The sequence below is a fragment of the Cimex lectularius genome, unplaced genomic scaffold (assembly GCF_000648675.2).
Source record: "Cimex lectularius strain Harlan isolate CLEC.00 unplaced genomic scaffold, Clec_2.1 scaffold106, whole genome shotgun sequence".
In the NCBI taxonomy this organism is placed as follows: domain Eukaryota; kingdom Metazoa; phylum Arthropoda; class Insecta; order Hemiptera; family Cimicidae; genus Cimex; species Cimex lectularius.
The window spans coordinates 1,521,345-1,533,900 of NW_019392769.1; the positions used below are offsets into that span (position 1 = coordinate 1,521,345).

The 12,556-nt window shown below is 36.6% G+C and overlaps 1 protein-coding gene across 1 annotated transcript in view; it reads right to left on the reverse strand.

Annotated features, from left to right (window-relative positions):
- The window catches only part of LOC106662135 (dorsal root ganglia homeobox protein), a gene marked incomplete at its 5' end in the record, with an annotated part of 92,011 nt that overhangs the window by 35,656 nt on the left and 43,799 nt on the right, over positions 1-12,556 (reverse strand). The window contains 2 exons of the mRNA XM_024227553.1: positions 9,540-9,638; positions 9,726-9,835. Of these exons, the coding sequence (XP_024083321.1) occupies positions 9,540-9,638; positions 9,726-9,835 (209 nt within the window). The remainder of the gene's footprint in view (positions 1-9,539; positions 9,639-9,725; positions 9,836-12,556) is intronic.

The following is a 12,556-nucleotide window of genomic DNA, read 5'->3' on the forward strand; positions in this document are numbered from 1 at the left end:
TATACTGTTGTGTTACTGTGTACATTTTTTTTATTATTGTATTATGTTTTTAATTCGTGCATTGTATTTTTTTGTAATAATCAGTGGTCTGTGATTAACCACATAACTGTTCTAATGTATTGTATTGGATGTCTCTGTTGGTTTTTTTTTTGGGGGGGGGGAATTTTCAGTCAAAAGTGACATCACTCGTTTCACTTACATTTATTTCACCGACGATTCGGAGGATATACCTCTTTTCTCAATGTATACAAGAGAAACGCCTACAATATACAAATACATTTAGTTTTTTGATTTTATATGATCTTTATGACCCTTATTATGACCTTTAGGAGTAAAAAACCTTTACTGGGATAAATCCTGTTTGTGTAAGTGGAGTCTTTTCCAGGCTCACACTTAAAAATGAAAATTATATTTCGCCTCACACTCGACCGTTTTGTGCAACACTTCTTCCACCTGTGATTTTTCATGTATTTTCATTGAGAAAGGAGATATATCCTCCGTCGGTGAAATAAATGTAAGTGAAACGAGTGGTGTTACTTGAAAATCCCCCCCCCAAAAAAAAAACCAAAAAAAAAACCAGAGACATTATAATTGAACAGTCATCATATTCATCGATATTGTATTGGATGTTATATTGTTGTATTTATTTTATACTATATTTTTTCTATTGTATTTTGAAGTACTAACTACTAACCTTAACAGCCTGTTAGCTGGAATGAATAATCAAAAGAAGTGGCCGTCTACCAATGCGAGGGCAGGTTTTCCGTTCCGAACACGGAAAAAATGCAAAACAAAAAAGAAAAAATCTTATTCACTCCGTATACGATGACCGAAAAACTATGCTAAACTCCAAAACCGAGCACACCTTAGATTCAATGGATGCTAGATGTATGCTTTGCAATGCTAAACATTTTGAGAAAACCAGTGATAATTTTAACTCCTGCTGCCATAATAGTCTTATTTCACTCCCAGAACCACACGGAAGTTTGGAATTAAAGGAACTATTCTTTAATTGTCCAAATTTTATGAACAATATACGGAATTACAACAGTTCAATGGCATTCGCCTCTTTTTATACCACAAGGAAAGAAATTCCATTAGTTGGGCCTTACTGTTTTCAAATAAGAGGGCAGATTCACTGGTTCGTATCGGATTTGTTGCAGTGTGAGGGGGAAGTCCTGACGTAAGGTCAATTATATTTTATAACTCCTCCAAAGCTGTTCAGGACGCCCAGAAAATAAAAAAATTAGACCGCGGAGTTGTGACTTGGTGGAAGTTAAGACAAAAACTCTTATGCTGAAGCATACAGGACTGTAGCTGAAGCAATCCAAGACGAATGTTTTGAACTTGCGTTTTGTTGATAGTGTTTTGGTTGATGTGCGTAGATTTAACAATCCTACAGCAGAGTTTTCTATTCCACAAAAGGAGAACCACCTGGTTATCGACACATTATAGTGCAATATCGTAAAAACCGTCCAAAGTTAATTTCTGATTTAGGCCTTCGTTGTGATCCCATGTTGTCCCAACTGATCTATCCATGTACTGAGCCAGGATGGGACTCCAAAATGACCAACTAACAATGTTGCAGTTTAGGTGCTATCAACTTGATATTCGCATTCCATTTTCCCGCGTTCATAACTCGTATCGTTCCATGAGTCCGACTATAGAATGGAGCTATTGCCCCAGCAGGCCACTAGTTTTGAATAATTATAATTCAAGCTTTTTTTCTAATTGATCAAGAAAAAACATGCCCCATACATGGACATTACTTTTGATAAAACAATTATACAAACGAAATAAACAAATAACTTTAAAGACACTCTCGACACGACACACAAGAATGGCACAATTACACAGAAGACAAACAAACACTTTGAGCCCTGAAGATGATCTCAATAAAGATCGAAACATTGGCACGATAAAGAAAATGTTTTTTTGAAACCTACATCACACCAGACCGCATCTCACGATTTTTAAATAAAAAACTTTTAAAGATATTATTTATCTTCCTTGTTCCGAAACGAACAAACTACAAGTTCGTCATCCCGCAGACTCCAAGCGGAAATTTCACAAGGATCGAGACATTCAGTTTTAACGAATTTTTTCATCAATATAAATAAGCTAGATTTCATTACTGACATAGTCGAACCATCAACTAGTGGGTATTTTCCGATTGTCAGGTAACGACCTAGTTCTCATTAGTTCTTCGTATCACCGGATCGACTAATAGTCTAAATTGATACATCCTCAAATAAATCATAATATATTATCGAGTTAGTTAGCCTGACATACCAATAGCGGTGATTACATCACTAATTCCCCGGCCTTCAACAACCTACTTGAATCAAAGTGACATAATGGCCGCTTCCTTCTGCATAAGCCCCTGCGCCCAATTGGGCTTACACGGCTTTCATCGCGAATTAAACTCTCCGAACAATTCATTTCGGAAAATAATCGTGACGAAATCTTTGGCCCTCAGAAGAAAAACAGAAAATGGCTGCAAACATAATTATGCCTTGATTGTTGCCTCTTAATAATTAAGAAGAATTGCTCTTGGTAATTTTAAAAATAAGAACCATTTTTTCTTTCAAATTTTTATGTAAAATTTTGAAATTAAATCTATTAGGTTTCGTGGTCCGATTGACCAAATAAATTCTTTTCAATTAATTAATCTTTAATTAAGGCAAAAAGCAGGGAAAATTCAAAAGGTGGGGTTGAGATGGGAAGTTAGTGTCCGAGTGGATCGAGTCACGATAGCTCAAGTGGTAGAGCAGCGGCGTATCAAGCCGAAGATCGTGGGTTCGAATCCCGCTTGTGACACTGACTTTTTTAATCTCAACCAAAACCTTAATTAAGGATTAATTACTTTAAAATTAAACATGGCAAAGAAGAACCAAGGAAGCTAATTATTTGATGACTAAAGATCCATTTGGAGGTGGTTAAAACATTTGTAGATCCGTTTGTTCCCGCTGTAGTTGTGATATATGATCGCCGTCTCTGTTTCTTCTTTTGGTATTTTACAATAAAGTGCCGTATATTATAAAATTTTTTGTTGTCTCTCAGGTAGAGTTACATTGTAAAAGTCAACCTGGCAAAGAAGAACAGTAGACCGAAAGAACTGTCTGCGGCTGACCAAAATATTGCTAACCATATCTTTTGCCTCTTTTGCTTCCGTTAGAATAAAAAGAACAGTCCATTATTTACCATTTATGTGAATAATTTAAAACTATTTTTGAGAAAGACGAACTGTGAAAGGCCAATTTTTTATTTGAAGACTAAAGAGCTATTTTTTGGCTTTGCCCGCCAGGCATCCGCCACGCAACAATAAAGATCTATTTGAAGAAGGTCAAAACATCTTCAGGCCCGCTTGTTTCCGCTGTAGTTGTGATATTTAGTCTATACAACGTCTCTGATATTTCTTTTAGTATTTTTTCAATTAGAAACTTTATGCTATTAAGTTTGTAAATCCTCGATGTAACGGTTAATTGCAAAATTAAACTTGGAAAAGAAATAATTTGCTTCCTAACCAATATTTTTGGGATCTCCGTTCCTCGTAGGTGAAAATTTCGACTTAATTCAAACTATAAAGACTATTTGTGGTGTTTAGTGACAGTTAGCCAATGATTATTTGGAGATCGTGAGGTGCGGTCTGGTGTAACGTAGGTTGTAGAAAAACATTTTCTTTGTCGTGCCAACGAACGTTTCGATCTTTATTGAGATCATCTTCAGAGTCTGGGATTTATAAACATTGTTTAAATTTTACAAATACATGTAGGATGTGAAAAAAAATTAATTTATACAATGATAGAAAATTTTAGATTTAAAAAAGAATGAATTTATACAATGCTAGAAAATTTTAGATAAAAAAATGAATTTATACAATGCTAGAAAATTTTAGATAAAAAAATGAATTTATACAATGCTAGAAAATTTTAGATAAAAAAATGAATTTATACAATGATAGAAAATTTTAGATTTAAAAAAAGAATGAATTTATACAATGCTATAAAATTGTATGTTCAATCGAAGTATTTGTACTCACTCAAAGTGTTTGTTGAGTACAAATACTTCGATTGAATATCAAATTTTCTAGCATTGTATAAATTCATTCTTTTTTAAATCTAAAATTTTCTATCATTGTATAAATTTATTCTTTTTTAAATCTAAAATTTTCTAGCATTGTATAAATTCATTCTTTTTAAATCTAAAATTTTCTATCATTGTATAAATTCATTTTTTTATCTCCAAAATTTTCTAGCATTGCATAATTTTTTTCACATCCTCCATGTATTTGTAAAATTTAAACAATGTTTATAAATCCCAGACTCTGAAGATGATCTCAATAAAGATCGAAACGTTCGTTGGCACGACAAAGAAAATGTTTTTCTAAAACCTACGTCACACCAGACCGCACCTCACGATCTCCAAATAAATATATTGACTATCTTGAATCTTTTGGCATCTTTATAATAAAGTAATGAGTTAAAAGCGATACAAATTGACCATGATTTTTAATCACTTCAGAATGTCTTATAGTCTCCCAAGTTGTAAATTTCAACTTCACCTTTACTAAAATTCGGTATCCTTTTTTGGTATTTTTATAAAGGAAAGTTATTTGTCTTTGTTTTATGGACAGACAAATATAAAACATCAGCAACAAATTTTCCGCTATGGATGCTGTTATGCCGGTAGTGACCTGACGTGATGATCAGGACATAAGGCGATCAATTTTGATGAAACAACTGTCAACAGAAAACGTTTTTGTTGTGCTGAAGTGACCGTCCCCAGGAGTTATAGCATAATACGATTCGTGTGAGACTGATGGGAATTCGTCCGCCGTTGAGGGAATCAGAGTGGATTAAGGCCCAGTGCCAATTATGGGCGAAACCCCATTAGTCCATTACAAGTAGGAGACTCAACCCTGGCCGCTCCCCTTCCGCCTTCTCGTCCCGGTTTAATATTCAATAGTGTTGCAGCTCGCTTACCCACAGAATTAATTCTGTCTAACAACTTCTCCCTCCTAGGGCCCTAATCAGTATTTACCTCCGAAAGCTCTAATTATCTGCACCTAGGCCGTTATTGATCACACCCGCCTGTCAACTGGAAACATTACTTACCAATGCTTCCATCTTGACTATATCCCATGAACACGTTTAACTACGGAATGATGTTTTTAAGCATTTAAAGTGTTCTGTACCATGGTGGAATTGTTTCAGTTTTTTCGCAATTCTCCCAATACTATGTTCAACGTCAGTTTCACGAATTGCCCTCATTGATGACATGTGATGTATCAATGTTTTTTTGGTTCCGCAATGGTCTATGATCCTAATAGGTAATAGGCTAGCAGGAGAAAAACAGCAAAAGATCGTCAAAATGCCACTGCTGTTCTTGTGTGGACAGCCTTGATATGGAAGGTCGCCACACTGGCGACAAAGTGAAACGCTTCTTCTCCCAAGACGACGGTGACCAGAAGGCAAAGTTTGAAGTATTTCGTTTGTCAAAATTCACTTTTTCGTGATTTATACTATTTTGTGGTTTTAATTATAGCGTTGTTTGTTTCTCTCGGTGAAAAAAATGAAATGACATATAAATGAAACGCAAGGTGGGTTAAAGCAGCCACACCCATTGAGAGTAGTCGTCAAGAGTCAATGGACGATGACAGGAAATCGTCTTGGAAGATTGGAAAAGAATGTTTAAGAAGAAACAGAAAGAATTTAAGCGTTTTAACTGTGGCTATTCACTGCAGATACAGAGGTCATATGGAAAAGATTGTCAATGAATATCAGATGTGCAGATTCTTCGGGCATCGCGATATACTCCAAGGATAGATGCTTCAGCCCTTTGTAAACTCCCAACAAAGCCAATAGTGTTAGTAACCTCCCTTCATAATGCGACCGAACCTCACACTTCATGATACCATGGAAATCCCTAACCCCACTAAAACACTTAACCTACTATCCTGTAAGTTTAATGCCCAGTCTTCGTAAACGTTTTGCAAAGCTCCTTTGTAATATAATCTCCTACCATTTTAGGAACGAGGCGACACTGTTCCGCTGTTCAATACTGCCGTCGACTTAATCACATACACCTTGAAGAAAGAATGCGGCTCGGGGATCTTCCCCCATGTCAAATAGGCTTCTTGAAAACACTTCCTCATCCTACAGTCCTTCCTGACTGACAGGTACTTTAGTTAGGGTATGGTTGGGTCCTCACTCTTTCTTGCGCAAGGCGGACCCGGGTGTCCTCAGCCCTTCAATATTCTCAGTATATACTCCCTTCCGATCCCATTACCATTATCCCAACAGCTGCTGCTGTTCTATCTTCCAACTCCAGCACCGTTATAGCTCACCGAACTCTCCGGAAACACCTATCCCTTCAACAATGGTTCAATAAATGTCGAATCTAATACAATCCCTCGAAATCCGAAAAAATAACCTTTTCCCTCCGCCGCATCGCTCTACCTCCAACCTATCTAAAAATATCCAAAAAAATATCCAACCCTCCGACCTACTAAAAACGTCATCCATATGTCGAGTCGTTTTTAGACATGCTACCTGGAGTACACGACTCAAAAGCACAGGAATAAAAAAAAAATACATACTATTTACATATACAAACAATACCCAAACCAAGTGGACATAAGGCATAGAACTATGGCGTTCATTCAAACCTTCCAATCTTCGCAGAATAAATTTGACAATCACGAATCCTTAGATCGAGTGTCAACGCCCTTTTCTAAATTTCCAACCGTACCATCCTTAACGACATAAATGTTCCCTTTATAAAAGAAGTCCAATCTCCCTCTAATCCCCAGGTACAACTTTCCATGTAATCTCTTCCGTGCTCCTGCTCGATGTCTAAAAAGACATTATCACCGTGACCTGCCGTCAAAGATTTAGACCGGCTAAATATGAACATAGTTAGAAAAGATCGAAATCAAGGAAGGAACATCATCTTCGTTTTTGTTCATTGTCAATGATGATTCCAGTTGTGATATAAGCGATGAAGCTGTCAAATTACGATATTATCATCACTACAGAGAGAAAGAATGCAAAGAAAATTTTGCGTATGTTTTCCAACTCCATCCCATGGCTTTTCAGTATCGTCTTTTTTCTATCCTGGAAGCTTAAAGTTGTATAAAACAAGATGTTATTCAACTACCCTTACGAATAATATATTCGCCTGTTGATCGTCCATCTTGAAAATTACCCCAAACAGAGCTATTTCAGTTATGCGGACTGGTTAGTAACTCGAGTCACTTATCAGTTTCTTTTGTGCAGGTAAATGTTTAGACTGTCTTATGAGTATAGATAATTTCTCCACTTGATTGGTTATTTTACATTGCGCATGATGATCGTTGCAGATTGTTCTAAAAAAAGTACTTTTTGGTTTTTCTCTCAAATCTACACCTGTTTGAGCTGAGAAACGCTTTTTTTCCCTACATTCATAAGTGAAGATAGCCAGGTGACAATGTACGACAGCGATTCATTCTTCAGCAAGTTTCATGAGTTATTTATTCAATTTTTAAACAACTTTGAAATTTTAATTTATGGCCTCCCTAAACCAAGGATATTTGCGTATAAACAGACGCTGCAGCACAGAAAAGTGATATTCTGAAGAAGACTTACTTTATTGTTATTAGTTCTTAGTTTCAGATGGATCCGATGAATTGGGAAATACTGTAAATACAGAAAGTTGAAAACAGGAGTATTATTCAACTACCCTTACGAATAATATATTCGCCTGTTGATCGTCCATCTAGAAAATCACCCGAGCAACTGCAGTTTTGCGGACTGGTTAGTAACTCGAGTCACTTATCAGTTTCTTTGGAGCAGGTAAATGTGTAGAGTGTTTGATAAATTTTGAACATGAGTATTATTCATCTACTTTGGAATAGGACTGATATCCTGAGGGCTTAAATTTATTGATATTTTATTCGGGTTAATTTGTATTTCGCGATGAAATCCCGTGTTTATACAAACTGCGACTGCAATGTATAAAATCAAAGAAGTGACTACCGTTTCTCTAGACAGAATATCTTTAAAATAGCCTTGCAACTATTGACTTATATTTGAATTTAAAGTGAAACAGTTCCTGCTTATAAATGAAATTTGAATGGAAAATTTCTATAGGACAAATGAATTTTATTTAATGGTATTTTGAATAAATGATCTTAGAAAATCATAAAAAGGCGTAACATAGGAGGAGAATACATTTGCCCTTTTTTGGCTTATAGAATTTTCAGGATTTTCTCTCTCATAATTGCGAACTGCTATATCAAAAAGTGAATGTAGAAAAAAATTACATCCACGAATTTAACTTTCCAAACTAGGGCCGTACCACTTGTTAAGTAGAATATAGAATGAGTGAACGTATGAGAATTTTTAAAAGATCAGTGTCATAACTTAGTTTCGTTCGTAGCAGCGGATAGTGAATTAAGTTTCTTTACTTCAAAGCCTTGATCCTCGAGGCGGAGAGGGAAAAAAGTGGAAAAAATTCGAGACTCGGGTTTCGCCTTCCAAATTAGTTTTCTGAGTTGAGTGGACATCCTAATGCCGACTCTTCGCATAAAAATACAGACTTATTTTAAAAGAAGCTTATTAAGACACACACAGATAGGAGGGGGAATATGAATACTTTATGCCTCCACCCACTTTAAAAAGTTAGCCTACATCCCCCTCCTCCGACTCTGGGATACATCTGTAAAAAGTAAAAAGAGTATCAGCTTCTCCGCTATGAAAAATGTATATAGTCAAGTTTTGTTTAAAAATTCTATCAAGTTTCTGGTCCTGTTATTGCATCAAGGCCGGAGATACATTTTTTCTTCTCAAGGAAAAGAGGGTTCGGGGGGTGGCTGTGGAAGAGAGTAAATAAATTCAATTTTATTTGACCGAACCTCCCGCTTGCTCCCCAGCGCTCATCTCCTAACTTTTATGTACTTTTTCCCTTTGATGATATAAAAATATGATAATTGGGTGATGCTCCTCGCCCGATGGAAGATTCCCTGTATTAAATATTCATTCCGGGAGTCCCCGGTTGATGATGATGACGTATTAATGGATGAACCCCTTTTGCGGCGGGGCTAACTAGATGGAGAACCCAAAGCACTTGATTAATCAACTTTGACGTCAATTTTTCCCCCTTTCCAGACCTCGGGCTGATAGGGGATATTGTCTTTGAGCCCGGTTTTCGGTCGAGTAATGGAAAGTGCCCCGACTTAATGAATACTTGAATAAACAGCACCAGAACCAAAGAGGGGGTGGTGGTCCTTCAAAATTATAACAGCACTTTTACTTTTACTCAATTATTCTCCAATTGTATTAAATGGAGGCCGTTAACGTTATCCTTAATAATTGACACCATGATCTCCACCTGTCTGGTTAATTGTAAGATGTATTTATTGTTGCACTGTTTCGCAACTCTTCCCTCAATTTTCATATTCTCAAATTCAACAGGTAAAAATTTGTTCTAGTACGAACTATATTAAACCGGTAAACATACCACGTCAGGTTGAAAATAAAAATGTAATTCGTACTCACCCGTCGCTGGAGAAAGGAGAAAAGAGCGAGAATTGATGAGGCGATGCCGGAGTGATGTTAGGAGCCGCAGGACTCGTCGCAGCGCTAGACACGGGAGACCTGTTGACAATCGCAAATTACAAAATTTTAAATTAAACAATGTTTACTAAAAAAAACTTTAAATATTCAGTTATAATTTCAACTTACTTCTGTGGACTGTTCTGCTGATCCGACGGCGGGGTCAGGGGACGCGAATCCTCCGCTCCTCCGGTTACTCCTGGGCTGGAGCAGACTGAATTGTCGTCTACGACGACCTCCTTCAGAATAAAGAAGAAAAAATCATTTAGATGGTTCACATTTGGAAGAAATTGTGGCAAAGGAGACCTCTAAAACCGATTTCATCACATGATGATCATCTGATACGCAAGTCTTGAAGTTTCCATGCTACCAGTGCTAATCGTGGTAAGTATGTTAAAAATGAAAATTGAACTCGACGCTAGTAGATAGTACGATAGGTAGCTTATGTAATTATAATTGGACCGAATTATAATTACATTTTTGCCCCCCCCCTTCACCAACGAAGTGAGGATTCCAACTTTTTATCTACTGCGAACTTTTGTATGCCTAATGTGAAACCCATACATGAAGACCATACTGTGGAATTTTCTTATAAAACATTTTCTTATAAAATAGTACAAGCACTGTACTTGGTGCTTCTTCGTGCACTTATCTTGCTGTGAGAATTTCTTGAAAGTAGCTGTAACTTAGTGCCTCACATTCAGAAAAAATACGTGCCGATGTCTTTGATTCTTGACGGAGCCAACATATTTCAACAAGTACAACAGTTTCCTCTTTCAACCCGATGGTTTTATATTAAAAAAATTTCCGCATCGAAAAAATGGATTTACTGGCGCAATCCTAGTGCTGAATAGAGGTAGTTCCACCTTGATACGCTGGATCCAAAAATGTTTTTAGTTTTTCTTTTGGAATTTTGAAAGGAATAAAACGTTCGTTTCAGGTCATCCTGTCCATTTTAAACTCTATTAGGAAGAGCTGCAAGTCTGGAGACGTAATATCGTGCTTTGGTGAATTTATAAAGGAAGTTTTGTCACGACATGCCCGGCCTCAATTCTTGACATACGAGGTAAAAACTTTCCAAAATATTGATAGAATCGTCCTTCTACTACACATATTATTTAGACTTGACCTTTATTCCCGAAGACATCCTATTCCGAGCAATTAAATTATTTAAGGTGAAATTTGTATTTATTACATAGGAATAATTACGATGTAGAATAGATTGTTTCAACCAAAACGTAACGGAATTTGTAATTATATTTAACAATTGACAATGATTTAATTTATTGGTTATTACTGGGCAATAAAAATTGATTTGGATTTTTTCTTCACCCAATTCCCTATAGTAATACCATACTCTATAAATTATTATTGTTGATGTCCATAAAATGCGCTACCAAAAAGAAATTAAATGAAATCTAACAAAATCAATAAAAGGCATTCAACGTGAAAGGTTAAAAGAAGTCAGCAAATAAGTCATGTCCTAGCGCACCGCGTTCAATACTGGTCTATTGTGAAATCATCATTAGCTACTAGCTTTGGCTTTTCCAGTTCATTATCCTCTTCTTCCTGGCGATATCAGCTCAGGCTTGTTTCCGTAGTTCCGAGTCTTATACATATGCTTCAGGACACTTCAGTGTCTAGTTAGCAGTTCAACTATTATTCTAGTCCTAGCAAGTCCTAGATTTAGTATATTTTTCTTTCCAAAAGGTAGATTGGGGATGAGGCCAGGAAGACAGAAACAACATTTATTTTCTTGTCGACCTTTCGGCAGAATATATCGACTTCATCAGGACTTCGAAAAAAATCGTTATGCTATATGAACAGGTACATGTGTGGATAACGGATAGCCGGTAGAACCCTAGATTTAGTAGTTCTGCCGTTAGTTTCTGCGATGATCCTTTGATTAACTTTCCCATTACTCAGTCCTGGGCTACATTTTCCATCGAACCGAGAACTTATTCTTAACCCTTGTCTGATTGATCTACGTTTTTGGCAATTTGGTATACAGCAGAGAGGTCTAGGGATGATAGGTGTCCTCATCGAATCATGAAAGAGGTAATTGTTCACCCTCAAAATATAACACAATTAACAAAAATCTTATCAGAAAAATTAAACCAACTTCTTAAAATGAAACACACAACTAAAAATTTATTAATGTCATAGTACATCGAATTTACTCCTGAGATCATTGATTGAAGAACAGTACATTATTTACGAGGATATTTCAACTACGAGTGAACCCTGTTGCAAGTGTTTTTGAAAGAAGTCCATTTTTAAGTAAGGATAATAAAAGGATTCCAATTCAGGACCGCTGGATTCGAACCCTGAACCTTTACCTTGCAGTGAATGATTCATGAATGATTGATGAAGATTTAACAAATGACCATGTAGCTTTGGTTAAATTATTTTTATTAACTGGCTATCAAAGTTATAAATATTAAATCTAAGAGTTCTAAGGTCATTTGTTTAAAATTTAATATGGTATAAGATAAGAAGTAAGAGGTAACTTTGTTCTTTGAAGATAGCGGCTTATTTAGGAAAAAGATTTATCCTGAACTAAGGTCTGTTGTTAAATAACCATATTCTGGAAGAAATATTAAGTTATGAAGAGATAGTGGGATTTTAAGGAAGCAGGTGGTCGTCATTTATCGATAGATAATTCGGGATCAATGTATCGTTTATGAATGGGTTGATGTGCCTCGTTTGAACTGGTTAGATAGGGGTTGAGAGAGGCGCCGGCCTCCCTGGCGCCATCTTGTTTACCATCTCTTTATCTGATTTGCATGTGAATAAATGGGATGGGGGATGGGGGATGGGACTGGGCCCGTGATTCCGCTATGATAATGCGTTGCCGTTGGCAACCGGGCTCACCCCCACGGCACCCCCACACAGTTAAATCCCAACCCCCGCGCCGACCATCCACCCCCGGCCGATGGAATAGTATCAATTTCGGAATA